The sequence below is a fragment of the Struthio camelus genome, chromosome 14 (assembly GCF_040807025.1).
Source record: "Struthio camelus isolate bStrCam1 chromosome 14, bStrCam1.hap1, whole genome shotgun sequence".
Taxonomy (NCBI): Eukaryota; Metazoa; Chordata; class Aves; order Struthioniformes; family Struthionidae; genus Struthio; species Struthio camelus.
Genome location: NC_090955.1, coordinates 10,124,711 through 10,144,182, shown reverse-complemented (window position 1 = coordinate 10,144,182; position 19,472 = coordinate 10,124,711). Strand labels below are relative to the sequence as shown.

Here is a 19,472-nt window from a genome sequence, read left to right as displayed (position 1 = left end):
CCTTGCCTAGTGGTGGGCTATGGGGCACGCTGGAGCCGGTCTGGGGCCAGCTGGGACCAACGCAAGGCCTGAGCGTGGCCAGCAGCACTGCGCCCGAAGCCACGAGGTTTTGCCGAGGTGGTACCTGCTTCGCTGGCAGCAGCTGCGTCCCCAGCACCTGGGATTCTGCACACTGCGTGATAAACGTGCCTGAGGGACTGACGTGTCTTGCTTGAGGCTGTTACAGCTCTTGTGGCTCCTGCTGCTACTGGGCAGCATCATGCTCCTGGGGCAGTGTGGAGGGCGCACTGACTCGGGGGGGGGGGGGCCTGGGTTTTCTTAGCTCTCAGCAGTAGGAAGCCATCACCCCATGGCAGGCCCCTGTCTGTGAGCAGCGTGACAGCTTGGGCCCCTTTGCAGACCACCTTCCTCTTTCTCCTGTACCTCCTTCCTGCTTGTCTCTATAGGTTTGGCCTGACTGAATAATGAGTTTTCACCTCGGCTCAGCCACATCTGCTCTCCATCTGGTTGTCCTAAGGCCCAGCATCAATTTGGCCACCACTGCAAGTTTGCTGTGTGCGCTGTAATTGGGCTGAGCCCTTACCTCCTGCACAAGCCCTGAAGCTGTAGCCACTCTCTTGCTAAGTATCCTTCTGGCCTTCCAAGTAATGCAACCATGCCACAATCTGGGAGCCTAAAAACACCTTCAGCTCCCTCAGATCCAGTGCTGGCAATTCTCGTATCTCAGGGTCTGCATCGAACGCTGCTGTGAGCACTGCACAGATGCCCTCGTGTTAACATCACGCACCATTGTTCCTGGGCTGTCCAGGAGCCCCTCCCTCCCACCACAGTGCTCCTCGAGGCAGGCCATGGCAAGAGGCAGTATGACCAAGAGCTCTGCGCTCTGGCCATGCAGGTCCTCTGCCCTAGAGGGCGCAGGAAGAGGAAAGGGAGAGACAGGGAAAGAGAACAAGTGAGCTCAGCATAGACAGAAGAGAAGCTCCAGGCTGACTTGGGGTTCACGGCCCTGGAACCCAGACATGCGCCAACTGCACGTCTTTTCCTCTTTTATTGTAAAACACGACCAACGCTTTCAAGGCTCCAGGCACCAGCCAAGGAGCACAGTTCCTGGGTGGCTGGTGGGCCCTCTCAGGTGGTGATAAAGCAGCCGACGGACACGGGGAGCTCCAGGCAGCCCACAGAGTAATGGCACTTCTACAGCAAGAGCAGCTCCCATGCGGGGGTGGCACTGGGCTGAGTGGCACGATGACAAAACATGGATAGACCTCCTTCAGAAGAGGCGCTTCTCATACCTGTGAGGACAGGGGAGTGAGGGGAGCCTTGGGAAGCTGCAAACCAGAGAGCCTTTTCACAGATAGGTTTGTCCCAGTCATCTCCCAATGACTGATAGCATTGTTAGGAACAGCTCCTCGTCTGCCAGGCCACGGTGGGCAAGGGACAGGCTGGTCCCGGCCTAATGGCAGCGAGCAGCAGCTCCTTCGCTTGGGCCCTTTTGCAGGAGGAGTGCTGGCCATCGCCAGATGACAGGCTTTGGCACAGCGCAGCTATGCGGCTGAGGCACGGTACAACTGCGCTATGCTGCTTCGCATGCCCAGCCTGGGGAGACGGCAGCCTTGCAGGAGCACTTACGAATGGAGGCTGTGAACCCCTCCTTCCACCTGGGCAGACGTCGTCCTCTTCTCAAACTTCAACTCTCCCGAGTACATCATGGCGCTGAGGAGGGAGGACACTTGGTCACAGGCCAGCCAGAGCCTGGATCAAGTGCTCTGGCCCACAAGCAGCTGGAGTGCTGGGACCAGGAAGACACCGCGTCCTCCAGCTGAGGCCAGGAGGATCTCTGCTGCGCTTGTAAGAGCCAGGCAGCGTAAGGTATCCCAGCGTTTCAGGCCCAGGCCAGCAGAATATGCTGCAGGGTACCATACTGCTGCATCCCTTGGGCTGGCAAACCCATCATCCAGCACTCACTGGAGACAAGGGAAGAGGGCTACAGTGAGGCCAGATGATGCCAAACACTGCAGCTTAGGGTCAGCTTGCCTCAAGACCCGAAATGGCAGTACTGTGGCCTAACCAAAGCACCAGCAAGGAGCACTCACCGAACTTGGGTCAGGCTCTTGGCACCAATGTCCTGGCAGGAATGCTGGATCCCAGCAATCAGGTACGGAATGAACTTGTGGATAGAGCCCTTGTCCTGCACTGCCCCAGAGACCCCCTGGGCCACTTTGATTTTGTCTGTCTCACTGCATGGGGGGGTGAAAACAAGACAGTTCATGAAGCAGAGAGGCTGCAAGAGCTTGACCTGCTGCCCCCAAAGCATCATCTCTTACCTGAAATACCGGTTCTGGCTGCCCAAGTTCTTGTCCATGGCATCTAGTGAGCCCATGCCCCGGTATTTCTTCAGCCTAATTCCATCTGAGAAGAAGTACTCGCCCGGGGCCTCCGTGGTGGCAGCCAGGAGAGAGCCCATCATCACTAGTGCAGGAGATGACCGAGAGCAGCGCGTCAGCAGCAGGCAGGCTGTGGTTACAAACTCCCCCCAGGGCACCCTGGTGCCCCCAGGCACAGCACCCTGTGCTGTGCTGGACACCTCCGTGCCCACAGCCACCCACACTCACGCCCAGCAAAGACCAATGCTGTCCAGAGCCCCATCCTAGGGGGTTTCCTGCTACACAGTACAACACAAGCAACCCAGCTGCTCAATGCTCCGCTCACCTGTGGAGGCACCGAGCGCAAGGGCCTTTGCGATGTGCCCGACTGTTTGGATCCCTCCATCTGCGATCACCGGGACTCCAAATCTCCTGGCATATTCTGATACTTTGTACACCGCTGTGGCCTGGGGGCGACCGCACGCCAGCACTACAGGCGGGGAGAGAGCAGGAAGAGGGTCAGCTCCCACACTGCGGTGCTTCCCCTCCCCAGCAGGCCCTTCAGGCTTCCAGCACACACATGCTCCAGCACTCAGGAACACACAAATCCCTGGACGCGTCTTCCCTAGGCCGAGTTGCAAGAGAAGCAGATGCCCAGGAGATGCCTGCTGGGACGTCCTCACAGCCCTCGACTCCAAAAAGCTGTAGGTGACCTTGGGACTGGGGTTATTTTTTGAGTGCCTGGGATCAGCCAAGACTTATGCCTCACCCTGGCGCACAGCAGACAGAGTGCTGGGAGCGCGGGAAGGAAGTGGAGCAAACTCCAAAAGCTTCTCTCCAGAGCATCCCCTAATACATTGGCATGTCCCACCATCTGCTCTTTCCTAGCAGTGCCAGAACCTTCTCTGTAAACCCAGCAGCTGTCTGAAGCGTCTCTTGCATGGAAAGGCAGCTGTCTGGGAGAGAGCTGATATATGTATATATACACATTTTTATATATACATATATATATGTGTATGTATGTATTTCTGCGCGCACACACACACACACATGCAGCAGTGGGAAAGGAAAGGGGCAGGCCGATTTGATGGCTTGCAGGAAATAATTTACATTCCTGCCCTGCAGTATAGCAAGGACTCTAAGTTTAGCTGCCCCCATGGGGAAAAATTTCTAGCCTTGGATTTACCCACTCTTCCCAGTCACTAGCAGTTAGAGGCTTTCCATTGTACACGGAAAGGCTTGAGGGGAAACCATCACAGGACATGTCGTAACACATTTGTCAGCCACAGGCATGCAAGTATGCCGAGATAAGCGTCTCTCATGGAGCCTTCCCCTCCCCACAATTAACTGGAAGCCTTTTCTCCAGTCAGTTAGTTTGATACACCAGATGATAAGATTATGGGCATGCGAGATTAGTACTTCAAAGTGCAAACTTCAGGTGTGGTTTAGCCTGCCTGAGAGCAGCACTGGCAGCACACTCCCCTGACAGAGCAATTTGCCAAGACCTGGAGTCTGTGATTGTCCTGCTCCTGGGGCTCAGCAGCTGCTCAGAGCACCAGGCCAAACTCCAGGTGGAATCATGAAAGAACTGATTTTCATTGAACAAAACTCTGCATTAAGCTAGGACTCAGCCAGCCAGGAAGTGTCTGCCAGCAGTAACAAGAACACTGTTAGTCTTAAAGAGATGGTCTCACTTGGCACCACACTGCTACAGGCCACACTGAGGTCATAAATGCTGCAAGGGAAGAGATTTCTGTCAAAGAAAGGAAAGGACCCTGATCTCAGAGAGAACAGAGCTCTGAGCCTACAGGATTATGCCCTTCTCTCCCCAGGGGACAGGGCCTGCAGAGACCTCACAGCAGCGACCGTGGAGACCAGCCCTTTAACGAACAGCTTGGCTCAGGGCTTCTGGGAGCATCACGCCATTCTGATGCTCCCAGGGCCCAGCGCCACAGCTTTGAAGGAAGTGCAGGCTTCCAAAGCAAGGTTCAGGGCACGCACGCACGCACACACACACGCACACACACTAGGTAGTCAGGGTGATTTTTTTTTTTTTTTTTAGCATATCTGCAAAGGGTGACCCTACAAGATCAACTGTTACACTAGAGAAAACCTTCCAGGGTCTGCAACGGAAAACTTTCCCTGTGAGGTGCTTCAAAACTAAGAGAAAGGGCAAAAACCAAGACTCCGCTTGGGTATCTGCTTGATCCAGTAGCATCAGAAAAGTGCAGATCAGACAAAGTTGCACCCTCTGCTGGGCAGGGGAAGAGGTCAGTGGGGAAAGATGTGGTTCTGGTACACAGCTGCCAAGTTGGCCACACACAGCTCAGTCCCTTTTTAGCCCCAGGGGAGCTAGCTTCCAGTAAAGCTTAGCCAGCGCACAACTTCCCCACAACCGGGGCCAGATTTAGAGCAGGATCAAGGACTGCTCAGGGATCGTCTCCCAGCACCGGGTCAGCAGGTGCACACCCAGCTAGAGACCCAGAAGATGCAGCTGGAAAGCTCAGGCTCCTGAACTGGATTTTGGAATGGAGGGTGGACAGGCCTGGACGCCCTCAGCCTTGACAGTTCAGACCCTGCTTTAAGAATTCAGAAAGGCTTCTCAGTTTGAATTTCAGATTCAAAACCAGTATCCAAAGCCACAAAACCCCAAGTGCATCTACAGCTAAATTATTCTCAAACAAGCAGTAGGGCCATGTGCAGCCAAATCAGGGTCCTGCTTCAAGACACATAATTAGGGTTGGGAACAGGGCAAGTGACTTACTATAGGTGCCCGTGACAGTAGAAGGGCATTTGGGGCTGTGGGACTTTAGGTCTGGAGGGATCTTTGGAGCAGCTAAACAAAAACAAACACACACATTTTAGAGACAGAAGAACAGCAGCAGAACAAAGGGCCCCAGCAGTGACCTGCTACTAGGCAGAGCATACGGTGTGGGACAGAGCTGACTTTGTAAACCCTTCCTATAGCCCGAGCCAAACCAGAGGCCAGTCCCTGGGCACAGCGCATGCTCGCCCTACCCCAGCAGCCATCCAGAGAGGTAATCCCGCTAACCCCAAGAGCCAGAGTTCTCGCTCGAAGAGGGCAAAGACCGGGGGAGCTGTGGCTATGGGGGGGTTTTCACCCATGTCTCCTGTTAAGTGCTGTGCTCTCTGCTCTCCTCCTTCCCCTAAATAAGCACCCAGCCCCACCTCCCGCAGCACCCAAGAGAGGCACCCTCCGGAGACATTCACCACGCTGCAAAACAGTGCATGCCGTGAGCCCTCTAGCTCAGACCCAGAGGCGGACACCTCCTTGTTCTGCTCCCTACTATGGAAGCTTCAGTCCAAGTGCTGCCTGGGAGACAGCCAAAGACACAGCAACTCTTCCGTAAAGGTCACCTGAGACACCCTGTCCTGTCAGGGAAATCCCCTGCAGCCAGCGCACCCGTGGCAGGCAAAGCAAGAACACAAGTCTAGGTCCAGGGCTGCTCTTAGGCGCCATGCTGGCATTGGCAGGGTGCTAATGTACCACCTTCAGCAATCAGCTGCCATCTTGCTGCCTCCTGTGGCAAGGACCAAGGAGCAAAGCAGAGGGGAGCTGTGTTCGCAGGCTGCAGCGCCTCGCACTGCCTCACTGCCCCTCATCTGCCATGTTCAAAACATGACAACTGATTCTGTCCTCACAGCAGTCTTCCTCCAGGCCATGCCCTCTGGCTGAGTAGGGGACACCCCTGTCCACTTTTTTGCTAGGGGTGATGCTGCCTCTGCCCAGCACAAGCTCCAGCTAACTGCAGAGACAAGGCCCAGAAATCCCGTTTCAGCCTGGAAATTGCAGGAAGGCATCAAGCCCAGCAGACCAATATTTAAGCATCACACACACTGCTGCCAGAGGGAAGGGGAGCACAGACACCTTGTGGAGTTTAACCCATCCCTATGGTTGTCAACGCTGGGAATCTGGGAAGTCCCTCTAAGTGCAGGGCTGCCCCGACCCCATCCCACACCTAGCCAGGAGCCTCTGCAGCTCTTCTGGGGCAAAGCTGCATGTGCCACACCGGCTCTACTCAGTCTCGGTCAGTACCGGCCTTTGCTGCTGCTGCAACCCCAGAGGTTTGACCCAAGTGATGAGAACGTCCTGGACAAAGGGGGTAAAAGACCGCTTGCTGTTAGACGTTGCCTTTACAACGGGAGAAGTCCATCCCAGCTACGCTGCCTTTCAGCGGAGTCTCTACTGAACAGATGTCTTCAACTTATTTAGGAGATAGCTGATCTCTCTCACCTTCCTGTGTGATGCAGATGGAGCCACTGCCCATCCCGACTCTCAGTGCATCGACCCCTGCGTCGATGAGGTTCTTGGCCTGAGCAGCAGTCACAACTGTGGAGACCAGAAACGCATTTGAAAAGAGACAAGCAGACACCGCTCTGCCCTGCTGCGTGCCCCCGTGGCTGCAATTATCCCCTACCCAGGGTGGCAGCTGCACACCTGCATTAAAGCCCAGGCCTCACTGTTCACTGCTGCCAGGCCTATCTGCAAAAGCAAGGATTGGTTTCAGTGCCAGCTGGCCCCAGCGGATGTGAAGACATTGGCCTCTTAGGCTACTCCAACAGTTACAACCAAAGGCCACTGTTTCCCGTGGCTGATCCCTCTCAGCCCTATTTTCAGTGGCATCACACTGAACTTTGAGTGCCTCAGAGTTATGGACTTGTCAGGTTCCAGAGAATGAAGGGCCTGCAGGTGATAACCAGTAAGGTGGCCAAACACTTTGGGCCACACCAGATAGCAAGGGCAGAGCGCAGGTGAACACCACCACCAGTAACACGCTAACCAGGTAAAGACAAGAACTGCTGAACCCTGCGGTCAAGAGGCAGGGAAAAATTTCCATTAGATCTCCACATAAAGCAATACTCATTATTACAATTATCCATAATTTTAAAGATTTTGAACTGGTGTAACAGAGGCTAAAGTGCAAAGGGCTACAGTGCACTCTGCTGTAGAACAAAGGCTTTAAGTATTTGCAGCAGAGTGGTGGCAGCAGCAGGGCATTTCTTTGCAGGGTGGCTTTGCTCTGTTCCGCAAGCCTGGTGAAGACACCATTTTAAGTTCACAGACGTTCAACAAGAAGAACATCTAAGTCACGTCCCTGCAGCTCCAGCTACGTCTAAGAAGCAAACATACTTTAGAAACAAGAACAATCTTCAACAGATGCATACCGTTTCCTCCAATAACTTGTAGGTTAGGGTATTTCTCCTTAATATATTTAATCATATTGATCTGGAAGATGGAGTTTCCCTGAGAGGAATCCTGCAAGAGGAAAAAGAACAAAAAGAAATCCCATTTAAACCAGAATTTCTGGAGCAGTAGAGCTCTGGAGGATCCTCGGATCTTCACTCTGCCTACTGGGCTCTGTGCTAAGGCAGCTGCAAAGTCAGTAATATCCTACACGAGGCAGTTTGTCTTAAAGACTTTAGTACATCCATTAAATCCTGCAGCTTGCCCTGCTACCTACAGTCAGCCTCATGCAGCACCTCTGGCTGCAAGCAGCAGAAAGAACCGACTGGTGCTGCCAAAAGGATGCCACCAGACCTGTCTCAAACTACAGGTGGAACTGTGAATATTCCTTGTGAAACACAGAAGGGCAGGAGGGGTGGGGGGATACATTTTCCTTGCTGTGCACCAGGACAGCTGAAATACCAGATGTCGACCACCTAGCGCTCAAGTCCTGCCAATTCTCAACGATCGAGCCGACTAGCGGTGTCTGTTAAACATTTCCAGCTGCAACGCTGTTCAGCCGTGTCCCCAGAGAACGGTGGGCTTGCAAACTAATGATCGATGAGAAAACGATGTGCAAACGCAGGCAGTGACTGCTGTGCCCCGAAACTTACAGACCAGCAAAGCAACTGTGGGCTGACTACTCCAGGTCTGCAACCCTGAGTATCAAGCAATTAAGAGCAACAAATACTGCGCGGTTTAAGGAAAACTAAGAAGTCAAACATGCTACTCTGCAAAACTAGCTGGGACTGTCAATCAGAGGGGATGGTGCCAGAGAGCAAGAAGCATTCGTAGAAGACTCTGTATTAACTGACTGCATTTCTTTACCCAGCCTTCAAGACTTTGTTGCACCCTACATACTCCCTTGAGGTCAAACAAGTTCCTGAGCAAGTGGAACCCTTCTTATTTGAGGACTCCAACCTAAATTTGAGATGGTGAGATCAACAAATTGCCATGTTCTAACACAAAAGGATCTGTATTGGAAACAGTAACTGCAGCGCTGCTGTCCCTCTGTCAGAGGGATTCATTCAAATGGGATCCTCAGCCCACCCAAACCCCTCAGGCTGATGTCAAAGCTCGCAGGCAGCTCACCAGAACTACTGCATCTACACCAGCCTGCACAAGGAGGTCCAGCCGGTACTTGTCATCTTCGTGGGTCCCAATAGCAGCACCACAGAGCAGCTGCTTCTTGGAATCCTTAGAAGCCAAAGGGTAGTCCCGGTTCTTCTTGAGATCCGTGCGAGCAATTATAGCCACCAGCTCATCATCTTCATTAACGATTGGCAGCTTGCCTTGAAACAAACAGAAAGCACATCACTGCAAATCTCTGCAGCAGGCAGACATTAGCCCAGAGCAGCACAGCAGATCAGGAGCGTCAGGCAGGAACCCAAACACAAGTACGTGACAGAGACTCAGAAGGCTACGTTACCAAGTCTTGCTTCGGTCACAGGTGCCAGCAGCCCTGACTCAGAACAGAACAAGCAATCTGGAGAACTGGGAAAGGACTCCTTTTTTCCCCCCCAACACCGATCATAGAACTAGTGCAGCTTTCTTAATAATTAGATACCTGATACTGTGTTAAAGTCACTATCATACCCTCACAGAGCTGAGCTGAGCTTTGCCAAAATGCAAAGGACCCAAAACTGAAGACATGTGGCTGGACACGCTGCAGCTTTTCAGCTCTTGGGTTGCCAAGAACCCCTCAACTTCAAAACAGGTCCGAGATGAACGCATGTGAACTCTGTACCCTGGCACAGGGCTCCGGGCACTGTCTTTCCTCACTGTCCTTTTCTCACACTGGCATGTGGCCCTTCCATGTTCCACCCAGACACACAGATGCGCGTCCACATTTCACTCACTACCGCTCCCAAATCAGCACTTCCACAACTCTCCCTTGCGTCATACAGACACCTGTAGGTACCTTTTTTACTTCTTTGCAGAATTTCATTCGCTTCTTTCAACATTACTCCAGCCGGGGCCACAACAAGGTCCTCCCGCTTTGTCATAATCTAGTGGGAAAGAGAAGGCAAAGAGTCACCAAAACTCCTTTGCACTGATCTGAAAAGCCTCTGCCCACCCAAAATGCTCCACAGCAGCCCTGTGGGAGTGCTCTGTGGACAAAGGAGCCCGCAGCACAGCAACGCGCCTCCAGAAACACACAGCCTACAACACACTGTCTCCATGCAAGCAGCTGCCAGATGGGATCTGTCGTGCGCAGCCCCCAAACCCATTAGAGCAGTGAAAAAAGGAGATGGCAGAAGGCCTCAGCAAGCTGAGGGAGAGCACCTGGGAGCGAGCGAGGACTCTTAGATGACCCTTGTTTGGGACATCACCCAAACAGCCCTCCTTTTTAATAGGGCACAGGCAAATAAGGGCCGGAGGTGCTTCCACAGTCCCATGCTGTTTGGCAAAAACACCGTCCGTCCCCAAGCTTTTTTGTAGACAGCAGTCCCCAGCACACAGGCTCTGGAAGGACTCTGCTCAGAATAGCCCACTGCTGCTGGGAAGGTCAATGGGGCAAAGGAGTCGTTTGAATCCAAACAAACACGCTCGCCCACGTTCACTCTGACAAACAAGCATCGAAACGCGGTGGAAAGGTAAGGGGCAACGGACGCAAGTTGGAACACGTGAAGTTCTGACTTGATATAAGGGAAAAAAAGCGTTCACCGTGTGGGTGGGCAAACACTGGAACAGAGGCCCCGAGAGGCAGTGAAGTCTCCGTCCCTGGAGACGCTGAAGCCTCAGCCAGACACAGCCCCAGGAAACCTGCTCCAGCTGAACCTGGTTTGAGATGGTGGTTGCACTAGAGACCTCCGGAGGTCCCTTCCTCCCACCTACAACATTCCATGATCAGAAGCTTCATGTTTTTTGTAAAAGGTTACTCAAGAAGGCCAGACAAGGCTAAAAGGGAATCCTGTTTAACCCCTGAGGAAGGTAGATGAGCTGCACACAACCAAGAAAAGAGGTAAACACTTTAGTTATTTATAACACAACAGCGGCAGCAGCAGGGAAGAGGTTCACCCAGCCTGCATCCACCCAGAATCCGGTTTCTGACAAAACCTACGCCTTGGAAAGAACCTGAAAAAAAATCAAAGAAATATCCTGATACGCTCCCCAAGTCCGTGTGGCTTCCTGAGCCACATGAGACCTCTATATTTCACTAGATGGCAACGAACAAGCCAGCAAGATCACTGCTGGACTGCAAGTGGAAAGAGACTGTTCATTTCCTTAGCTTTGTCTGGTGACAGAGTTAAGCATCAAATGATAACAGGAGCAAGCTTTTTTTTTTTTTTTGGGGGGGGGGGGCAGTGCTGAAGGATCCAAGTAAAGGACGAGAGAAGATTCTTATCTGGCTCTTCTGAATGGGTGAGCCTCACTTCAAAGGACCATGTGCACTTTTATAACCCACTCCTGTTTTAAGACTCCTGTGAGGGATATTTATAGGCAATTTCAAAGCGAACAGGGAAGAGCATGTGATACCAAGTCTGGTCAGCAAGAGCTAAAAATAGTCCCAAGTCAAGAGCAGAAGCTGACTGAGAAGCACTATTGCTGTAATCTGACAATGCTGCAGATCTATGGTTACGCAGCTTGTGTAACACAAATACCAAAAGTAACAGAAATCAACACCTGCATGGGAGAGAACTTATTTCTGAAAGAGTGTATTTCTGTAGCATTATAAAAGCTAAACTCTCAGTCTCCAAGCTCAGGGAATTATTTTAAAGGGTGAATAGCCTAGATGAGGCACAAAGGAAAAGGCAGTCCAGTAAAGACAGACCAGTCCTTGGAGGGCCTGCCCTATAGAGCACGGTTATGGCCCCAGCCAATGCTGGGACACTACTGGGAGAAGAGCAGCAACCAGGAACAGCAGGAACTACCGAACCAAGGGAGAGCATGAGCCGTAGAGAGGAGGACAGCTCCCACAACACTCAAAGATAACCCCACGGACGGAGTCACACGCACACGCTAACTGCACAGCCTTTCCCTTGTATCTGCAAACCATTTGCAAGACTCACAAAGAGAATGAAAGTGAAGGAGATCCTCCAGCCCTGGGACTAAAAAATAAAGACCAACGCAGCAGGGTTAACACGGAGCCTATTACCTCCAGCAGGCACAGTACCCCCATAGCCACGCATTAATCCTTTTCCTTATCACAAGCTGTTTAATGCTCCCATCCATCAGTCGTTCACAAGCCCTTCTCACCTCACCAAGAGGCAAGTCATGCTCCGACTCTTTCAGGAAGTCAATATCGCGAGAGGAGATGATCCCAACTAGCTTCCCCCCCATCTTCCCGTTGTCCGTGATGGGAATCCCACAGAATCCGTGACGAGCTTTTGCTTCAAACACATCGCGCACTCTGTCGTTGGGGCTCAGCACCACGGGGTCTGTGATGAATCCTTGCTCGTATTTCTAAAAAGAAATGGATTCAGCAAACAAGATAAGCAGCACAGCCAGACCGAGCAGAAGCGAGACACGTGTGTGATAGTTACTGTGGCCGCACGGTCACAGAGGTCTGCAATTCACCCGGTCTGGCCAGATGTTCACCAACAGGAGGATTCACAAAACAGCAGCCAGGCTCGCTCAAGTAGTATTTGATTCCAAGGAGTTCCCAGACTACCCTCCTTTCTGAGATTATAGGGAATATTCCCCCACTGAGGAGGCCTGACCACAGTTCTCAAGTTCCAAGCTGTGTGGAGGGTAACGCCTAACTTGCAAGAGGTTCGCGTGGGCAACCGCACTGGCACTACTGTTCTGAAACACCAAGACCTGGCAGACATTAGCAGTCTCCTCTCACAGCTTCTTCAGTGGGGCCAAAACCCGCTGCCCACTTCTGTGAAGTGCCCCGTGAGAGCAGCTCGCCGCTACCGTTTCAGCCACTTACCTTCACCTTCCGCACTTCGTTGGCCTGGAACTCCGGGGTGCAGTTGTGATGGATGAACCCAATTCCCCCTGTGAGCTGGTAACACAAACGAGGCTGTAAGTCACTGAAGAAGAGGCCCAGCCCTTTATCAAGAGAATCCAACAAATAGATGGAGAGAGCTGACCAAACCAAACCACACCACCCTCAAGGAGCAAGTCCTGCGGACTTCAACCTTCGGACAAGAACTAAGCAGGCACACAGAACATCTGTCCAGAGGCATGACTTCCTTTCCCACTGCCTCAGGGGATGACAGGGAGAAGCACAAGGCACTTAGTTATCCTGACAAGGCTCTGGTGTGTTCTCACAAACATTTAGATGATTAAGCAGTAGATATGTGTGCGCATCACAAGACGTTTACCTTCCCTGCCTTTGTCAGGGCACAAACACAGCAGCAAAAGGCCACGTGGCTAAAGTAAACATTGATAAAACTAACAGAAAGCATCTGGGAACAGGGCACCCAGCTGGCGCGGCAGGATGTCAGCGCAGACCGCCGCTCCCGCACCGCGCGCTGACCTGGCAGACGGCTGAAACGCGGAGACGCTCGTTGCGACCCCCGGCCGGCCGCGGGCACTCACCGCCATGGCGATGGCCATGCCGGCCTCGGTGACCGTGTCCATGGGGGAGGAGACCAGGGGCGTTTTCAGGGTGATCCTCTTGGTCAGCGCCGAGGTCAGGTCCTTACAGGAGGAGGAGGAGGGCGTTAGCGGCGCGGGGGCTCCGCCGGGGCGGCCGCCACCCGCCTCCTCCGTTTCGGGGCTGGGGGGGGCACCCGGGAGCCCCGCGGCACTCACCACCTGGTCCGCCGTGAAGTCGATGTAGCCCGGCAGGATGAGGAAGTCACTGGGGGGCATCGGAAAGGGAGAGGGGTCAGTGGGAGCCGCTGCGGCCCGGCCCCGGCCCCTCACGGCCCCGCGCAGGCCCCGGCCCCGGCCCCGGCCCCTCACGGCCCGACCCCGGCCCCGGCCCCTCACTTGTAGGTGAGCCCGTCGCCGCAGCTGAAGAGCTGCTGCGCCGTGAGCCCGTCGTCGGGGACGTAGCCGGTGCCGCCGCTGATGAGGTAGTCCGCCATGGCGCCGCCGCGTGCCGTGCCGTGCCGTGCCGTGCCGTGCCCCGCCGCGCCGCGCGCCCCCGAGCGCAGGCCGCGCCCCGACGGCGGCCGCGAGGGCTCAGCCCCCGCCCGCCCAGCGAGAGCGCGGCCCAGAGCGGCCCGCCGGAAGGCGGCTCCCGGAAAGCGGCGCCCCCCGCCATGGCCGCCGCGTGGCTGCTCCGCGGCGAGGAGGCGGCCGGGCCGGGGGGGGGGGGGCGCTGCCCTCTCGCCCTGCGGCCGAGGCCCCCCCCCCACCGCTGGCGTTAATGAACCCGTTAGTTAATCAGCGGATCCCCTTACTCCTTGGCGCAGCGGGCTCGGCAGGGAGGACCCTCCTCCCTGGAGCACCGGCCCTGCGGCGCCTCGGGCCTGGAGGCGCCCGCAGCCGGCCGCCTCCCAGCCACAGCCCGGGGGCCAGGAGTTAGGTCCAGCCTTTCCTTCCAGCAAGTAGCCGGTTTGGAGGGAGGAAGCAACACAGGAGAGAGCTTAACTGCGCTTGGGCCCCCAGTACAGGCCTGCGTGCTGTTCCCCTGCTTTGCTTACGCGAGCGTGGCCTGGATGACAAGAGACACGCTTAGAAAACCACCTGAAAAGGACTAGCTCTGGATAACTGTCGCACGGCGTGGTACTGCCAGTAGGGTCCAGCCAGCCGAGTATTGATCCAACAGTAATATTTCAGCAGCAGCGTAGAGTAGATGCTCGTATCACGCTTGCGGTTGACACTAAGCTGGAACACGCTACCACACTTAAAAGCAACTGAAGTCAGAAACAGTCTTCAATAAGGATGACATGCAGGAGGCAGGAGCAAAGTACTACTCTAGCAGAGGGAGGGAAACGAAAGGCACAAATACAAAAAGGAATCGCGACAGGGCAGCAGTGCTGCAGGAGAGGATCCGAGGCGATTCCCAAACAGGGCGTTAGCCTCGTGCAAGCCCCCCTCCCCAGACGATCACCCTGGCCTTAGAAACAAACGCTTTAAAGAGGATGAGTCCACTGTACTTTGGAAGGAGCAGACCTCGGTATAGCACCTCACCGCGTGTGCCACAGAGGGGCAGGTGCGTTTCAGAGAAAAGCAACAGCAGAAATAGGAAAGGACTGTGTCTGCAGGAGAGGAAAGGGCATAAACAGTTCTACGTGAGGAGCGTTTCAGAAAAGAGTGATGAGCGTTTTCCAGGTATGCCAAGACTAGGATGAAATGCTTCTCACCACCACGCATCCACTTGGGCACCTGGAAAACTTTCTAAACTACAGAACAGGTACCTACAGCTGTTCCACAACCACTGCCTCCGGTGGTTTGCGTGTCTCCATGTACCTGCTCTGACTTCAGAAATCCCTTCTCACCCTGCACTCTATGGCAGTCTCTTCAAGGCAACCAACTATTTGAAATAAAGAACTTTAGGAAACTAAAGAACGGTGTTCCAAAACATTCAACTGTTCCTTACTGCAGTAGATTAAACCTTTGGACAAAGATCAGCAAGTAGCTTTATGAAAATGTAGGCGTTACTCATGTTACCTAGGTATAGGATACAACAGGAGATGGGGACAGAGAGGTCTGTTCAGGTCTCCTGTACTCTTCAGAAGGAAACAGCTCTGCTATTCCGTAAGGTTAGTTGGTTGGGCTCAGTCCTGTAAGTTGGATTAACATGTTTTCATCCTAATAGGGCTCTCCCAAAAGACAACCCACAGGTTAGAGAGGGTCTAATTTAGCTGAGCTTTCAGTGTTATTGTTTTTCTTCCCTATAAACGTAAACCGAGGGAAACATGCTAAGGACAACTCACATGGCAAGTTTGGTTTCAACGGAAGTAATCTGTACAGAAGAGAGTCTGCAGTTTCTCAAAGTTATAGCTGTTTCCTATCCGATTGTGGCTTTGTTTCTAGCAGGAAAGGAAAACGCATGCCTTAGTGTAAGGATACTCACTTTGCTGTCAGGAACATGCATGTTCGGCTTCCGATGGCCCTCAAGTAACCAAGAGAAGCAGGCCCTTGTAAACTTAAGGTCAGTGACAAGGATCTGCAACATCACTTAAAGGTTATTAAAAGCCAAGAGACTGGTAACTATTCTGTTACTATATACTAATTTGAATATAGACATCGATACAATCTCTATCCTACAGCCATATGTTAATATTGCTTGTAGGTACGCTATGCTCTGAACTTCACAGGGTTCCAGTTCTTGTTCTACTACAGACTACTATAAAATGTAACATAGCCCACTGATTTTACTTCTTTACCCAATTCCTGGGTCACTTCTCAGCCAAGAGTTGAGTTCACCTATCTAGATGCAGATTTTTCCATTGTTTACAGTTTGTTTGGGCTATTGAGCTATAAGAAAGGCCTCTCCTTCATAATAAATTGTCTAGACTCGCACCAAAACCAGATTACAGTAAAAAGCACCTAGATACTTATTTAGGAGGATAAGCCTTCAGGAACTCAGATAGTGTTTTGCTTTGAAATAGTATCAAGGGCACGCGCTCTAAAGTGAGCTTTACCTGTCACAGGATCAGCAGAACTGGAGGCATCATGCCAGACTGAGATCAGTTTAACAGGTCTATAGAACCCTTAATTTTATATAAGGGCAGTGCTAAGGAAGCTTTGTTAAACCTACTAGGAGGCTCGCACCGATCTCAGCTGTTATGCTACAGCACAGGCACAACAGTAAACAGGCAAGGTGTCTTCTGTTCCAATAGAAACACAAGGCAAAGTTTAATGGTTCTCAAACAGACTACAACAAAGGCTGCAGGGAAAAACATTTTATTTCCAAGCAGATTACAAAGAGCAGAGAATATAAGAGTAAAATTAAATTAAAAAAATAGTTGAGTGCATCTCTTTAAAATGATTTGTAGTGTGAGTTACTCACGGGGCAAAGCTACTGGAGAGTTCTGAAGGTCACTTTGCAGGATGCCAATCACATGTGCTGTTTAGACCAGGGTCAACACGGGAGGGACAGACAAGACGTTTTTGCATATAGGCTGCACACTCATTATCAAGCGAGGCTCTGGGCTGCAACTGGACCCTGCCTTTCTGAGGCATCCCCTCCACCTTGTTCTCTCCTGCAATTCCCTCTTGAGTTCTAGGCCCAGTTTATTGCTGCTTTAAGTGGGTTCAATCTGCCTCACCATCCTGATGAGCTCAAACAAGGACACAGAGAAGCAGGCAAACTTGGCTGCCGTGCGCAAGGTTATACAGGGAAAGTGACTGCGGTGCTGCGAGCTGAGCTTCAGCCACACAACAGAAGGGAACGGACAAGTAGGGGGAACAGCAGTTGCTTCAAAGATTTTGGGCAGCACGTCAATAAGACTTCTGGAAGAAGTTTTGAGATGCTTCTTAAGGTAGGAAGATGCTTGAATTCGCACTGCCAGCAGTTGAGAAGGGCTTTTTCCTATGCATTGGCACTAATGAAATGGAATGGGCTGAAACAGTAGGATAAGATGCATTCCCTGTAGTATTTGAGAAGAGCAGCTCCAGCAAGAAGATGGGGAGAAAAGCCCCATATAGGGTGGAAGACAGTTCATATCCCATTTTAACAGTGATTTAAAAGTCCAAACGCTAATCGCAAGTCAGTCACCATTAAACTTGGATGAGAGCCCAGTTTGGTTAGACTATGCAGAGTCAGTTAGTGTCTAGCAGCACTCAGCCAGAAGAGCAAGAGGATGAGCAAGTATGTGTCAGGAAGCCTTCCTCTCCACATATGCTCAGAGGGCTCCTTTCTACCACTGTTGGATCTGTTCTTATCACTGCACAGGAGACTAGGATGGCCTAATCCATTCTAAATACACCAAAGCAAATAGTAGCCTTGATAATAGTTGAGAACAAGACTGTCTTAAGTTCTGCCCTAGGAGCAACAGTGCAGAAAAGGTCTCTTGTTTCGGGATCCGATTTTTTGTTCCCCCCCCCCCCCCCCCCCACTGGTCCAAGGCAAAATAGTTTAGGAACTACTTCAGGCCTCGTTTCCTATCTAAAACCCAGGAGGGTTCTAGGGGTGAAGCAGCCAGCAGATGACAACCCTATTAAGTTACACTTAGACTGTTCCCTTCACTCACCACTCTAGACAGGAGTGAAGAACCGCTCTCTAGTCTGCTCTCCACTGCTTCAGCCATTACCATTTAAAGAAAATGCTTGAACTCTCAAAAATAAATGCAAATCTAATGGTGCCGTGGACAAGTGTGTAAGAGGCTACAAATTACCGCAGAAAAGCGACGCTATTAGTGTCAAGAGACAGGACAATACACAAGTCTAGGGTCAGAACGTGAGCTGCTTTACAATAGTCAGTCATACTCTGCTTTCTACAGTTCCTTTCACACCACAGAGACAAGATGGGCATAGTATGAAACCAACAATGCAGGGTCTCTAGTTCGCCTTTTCTCAGCTTTAGTTTAGAGATTGATGCATTTTCAGCCTCCGTCTCATACAAGGCAAAGGGCATGGAGAGTTCTTGTTTAATATATACACGCATACAATAGCTAGCAATTTGGCACTCTTGGGGCCTAGGTGGAATACCCTTTAAGCAGCAGTCAAATAAGCTGGTTATAGGAAAGTGTTAAAAAGCTATTTTACATGTTTGACTGGGAACATTTCCCAGAACTTGGACAGCAACTCTAAGCCACAGCACTCTTCTGTGCTACTCTGTGCACGTCTTCCTATGAGTCCCTAAAAGGGAACAGATCATGTTCTTCACTATCAAAGAACATAGTATTTATATTCTAGAAATACGGTACCTTTTCAACTAGCTCCAGAGAGCCAGACTAGAAGCCATATCCAGAAAAAAAATCCTTAAGTCACAGTATATCGATTGTCTCTAAAAATAGGGAATGAAACTAACACAGTGGACGTTTTGATGAGACAGTACAAAACAGTACACCAGTCCACTTTCAAGTCAATGAACTCATCTCCTATATATGTCAGAAGAATGAGAAAGCAATGGAGACATTTCAGTTTGTCAGGACAAAACCAATCATTAAGAGACCTCTGCAGCTTACTAGGTGCCAAGTTCCCCAACTCTTCAGAGCTATGCTCCTCAAGACCAAGCAGAACTCTTCCCCTCCTAATATTTTAGATCATTTTGCTGTTAACAGTAGTAAGTGAAGAGCACAATCTAGAATTTTTAGGCAACATGGAATTTTATTTCCCCAGACAGCTCTGCTATCGTATCTGCTCAACCCTGACCTGAAACTGCCCTAATATTCTGTCAAGTTGTTCCAGGTTCTGACAATTTTTAGCATAAGAGGTGACTCCCAAAGCCACCTAATGAAGTGCCTTGTACATTTAGTACCCGGCAGACGAGTTTAAAACCCGCTGCATTTCCAGTGGAGCTAGACAAAGCAGCAGGCTCACATTGAAGTCCAGGCACACTGGAGCTGGTTTCACATGCGATCTTGCAGAACACACACAGGGACTTGGGCACAGGTGTTTAGTCTGCAGTTTCTCTCCCATTATGACATCTCTGTTCAGAAGACAGGACAAACTGCTCAAAAGAATGGGAAATCCACTCTGTGCAGGCCTGCTAGGCATCCTGAGCAACAAGCACACCCAGCTGCTTGGAACAGTGGGAGCTGCTCCCTAACCATGTCCTTAAATACTTAAGTTAGGGCCAGAGATGGACATTTCGGTCACTAAAATATGGTGAAGGGATTATAGACTTCTTACAGCTGGTGTAGTATTACTGATCCTGACAGTCACCCTACCAGGAGGGCAACTGATGGCTCCCAGGGGTTGAACTGAGTTGAGGCTAGGTGTTGCCAGCACTACACAGCGCTTGGTCCTATCCTCCTAACATACCCATTGGGACATGGGTACCAACCTGATGCTATCTTCCCCTCACAAAACTGAGGGGGGAGACTAAGCTAGAAGTTTACTTTAGA

At 51.7% G+C, this 19,472-nt stretch overlaps 1 protein-coding gene across 2 annotated transcripts; it reads right to left on the bottom strand.

The window, feature by feature from the left end:
* Positions 1 to 1,029: 1,029 nt before the first annotated feature.
* Positions 1,030 to 13,678, bottom strand: IMPDH2 (inosine monophosphate dehydrogenase 2). Of its 2 annotated transcripts, XM_068960282.1 has the most exons (15): positions 13,498 to 13,671; positions 13,318 to 13,366; positions 13,102 to 13,203; positions 12,488 to 12,562; positions 11,809 to 12,015; positions 9,530 to 9,617; positions 8,701 to 8,900; positions 7,551 to 7,641; positions 6,619 to 6,714; positions 5,128 to 5,199; positions 2,710 to 2,853; positions 2,325 to 2,469; positions 2,094 to 2,237; positions 1,630 to 1,713; positions 1,030 to 1,292 (listed from the first exon to the last, which is right to left on the bottom strand). In XM_068960282.1, exons 1-15 carry the CDS (start codon positions 13,593 to 13,595, stop codon positions 1,271 to 1,273), a joined length of 1,617 nt encoding a protein of 538 aa, XP_068816383.1. In that variant the 5' UTR covers positions 13,596 to 13,671; the 3' UTR covers positions 1,030 to 1,270. The 2 variants fall into 2 exon arrangements, with proteins under 2 accessions (XP_068816383.1, XP_068816384.1); XM_068960283.1 differs by lacking the exon at positions 5,128 to 5,199 and having other exon boundaries at positions 13,498 to 13,678.
* Between the last annotated feature and the right edge of the window lie 5,794 nt (positions 13,679 to 19,472).

Excerpts from the sequence above, each read along its gene's own strand:
- IMPDH2 (XM_068960282.1), bottom strand. The coding sequence starts at position 13,595 with ATGGCGGACTACCTCATCAGCGGCGGCACCGGCTACGTCCCCGACGAC. Across the intron at positions 12,563-13,101 it reads GCATGGCCATCGCCATGGCG|CTCACAGGGGGAATTGGGTT; the intron begins GTGAGTGCCCGC and ends TTGTGTTACCAG. Across the intron at positions 12,016-12,487 it reads ACGAAGTGCGGAAGGTGAAG|AAATACGAGCAAGGATTCAT; the intron begins GTAAGTGGCTGA and ends ATTTCTTTTTAG.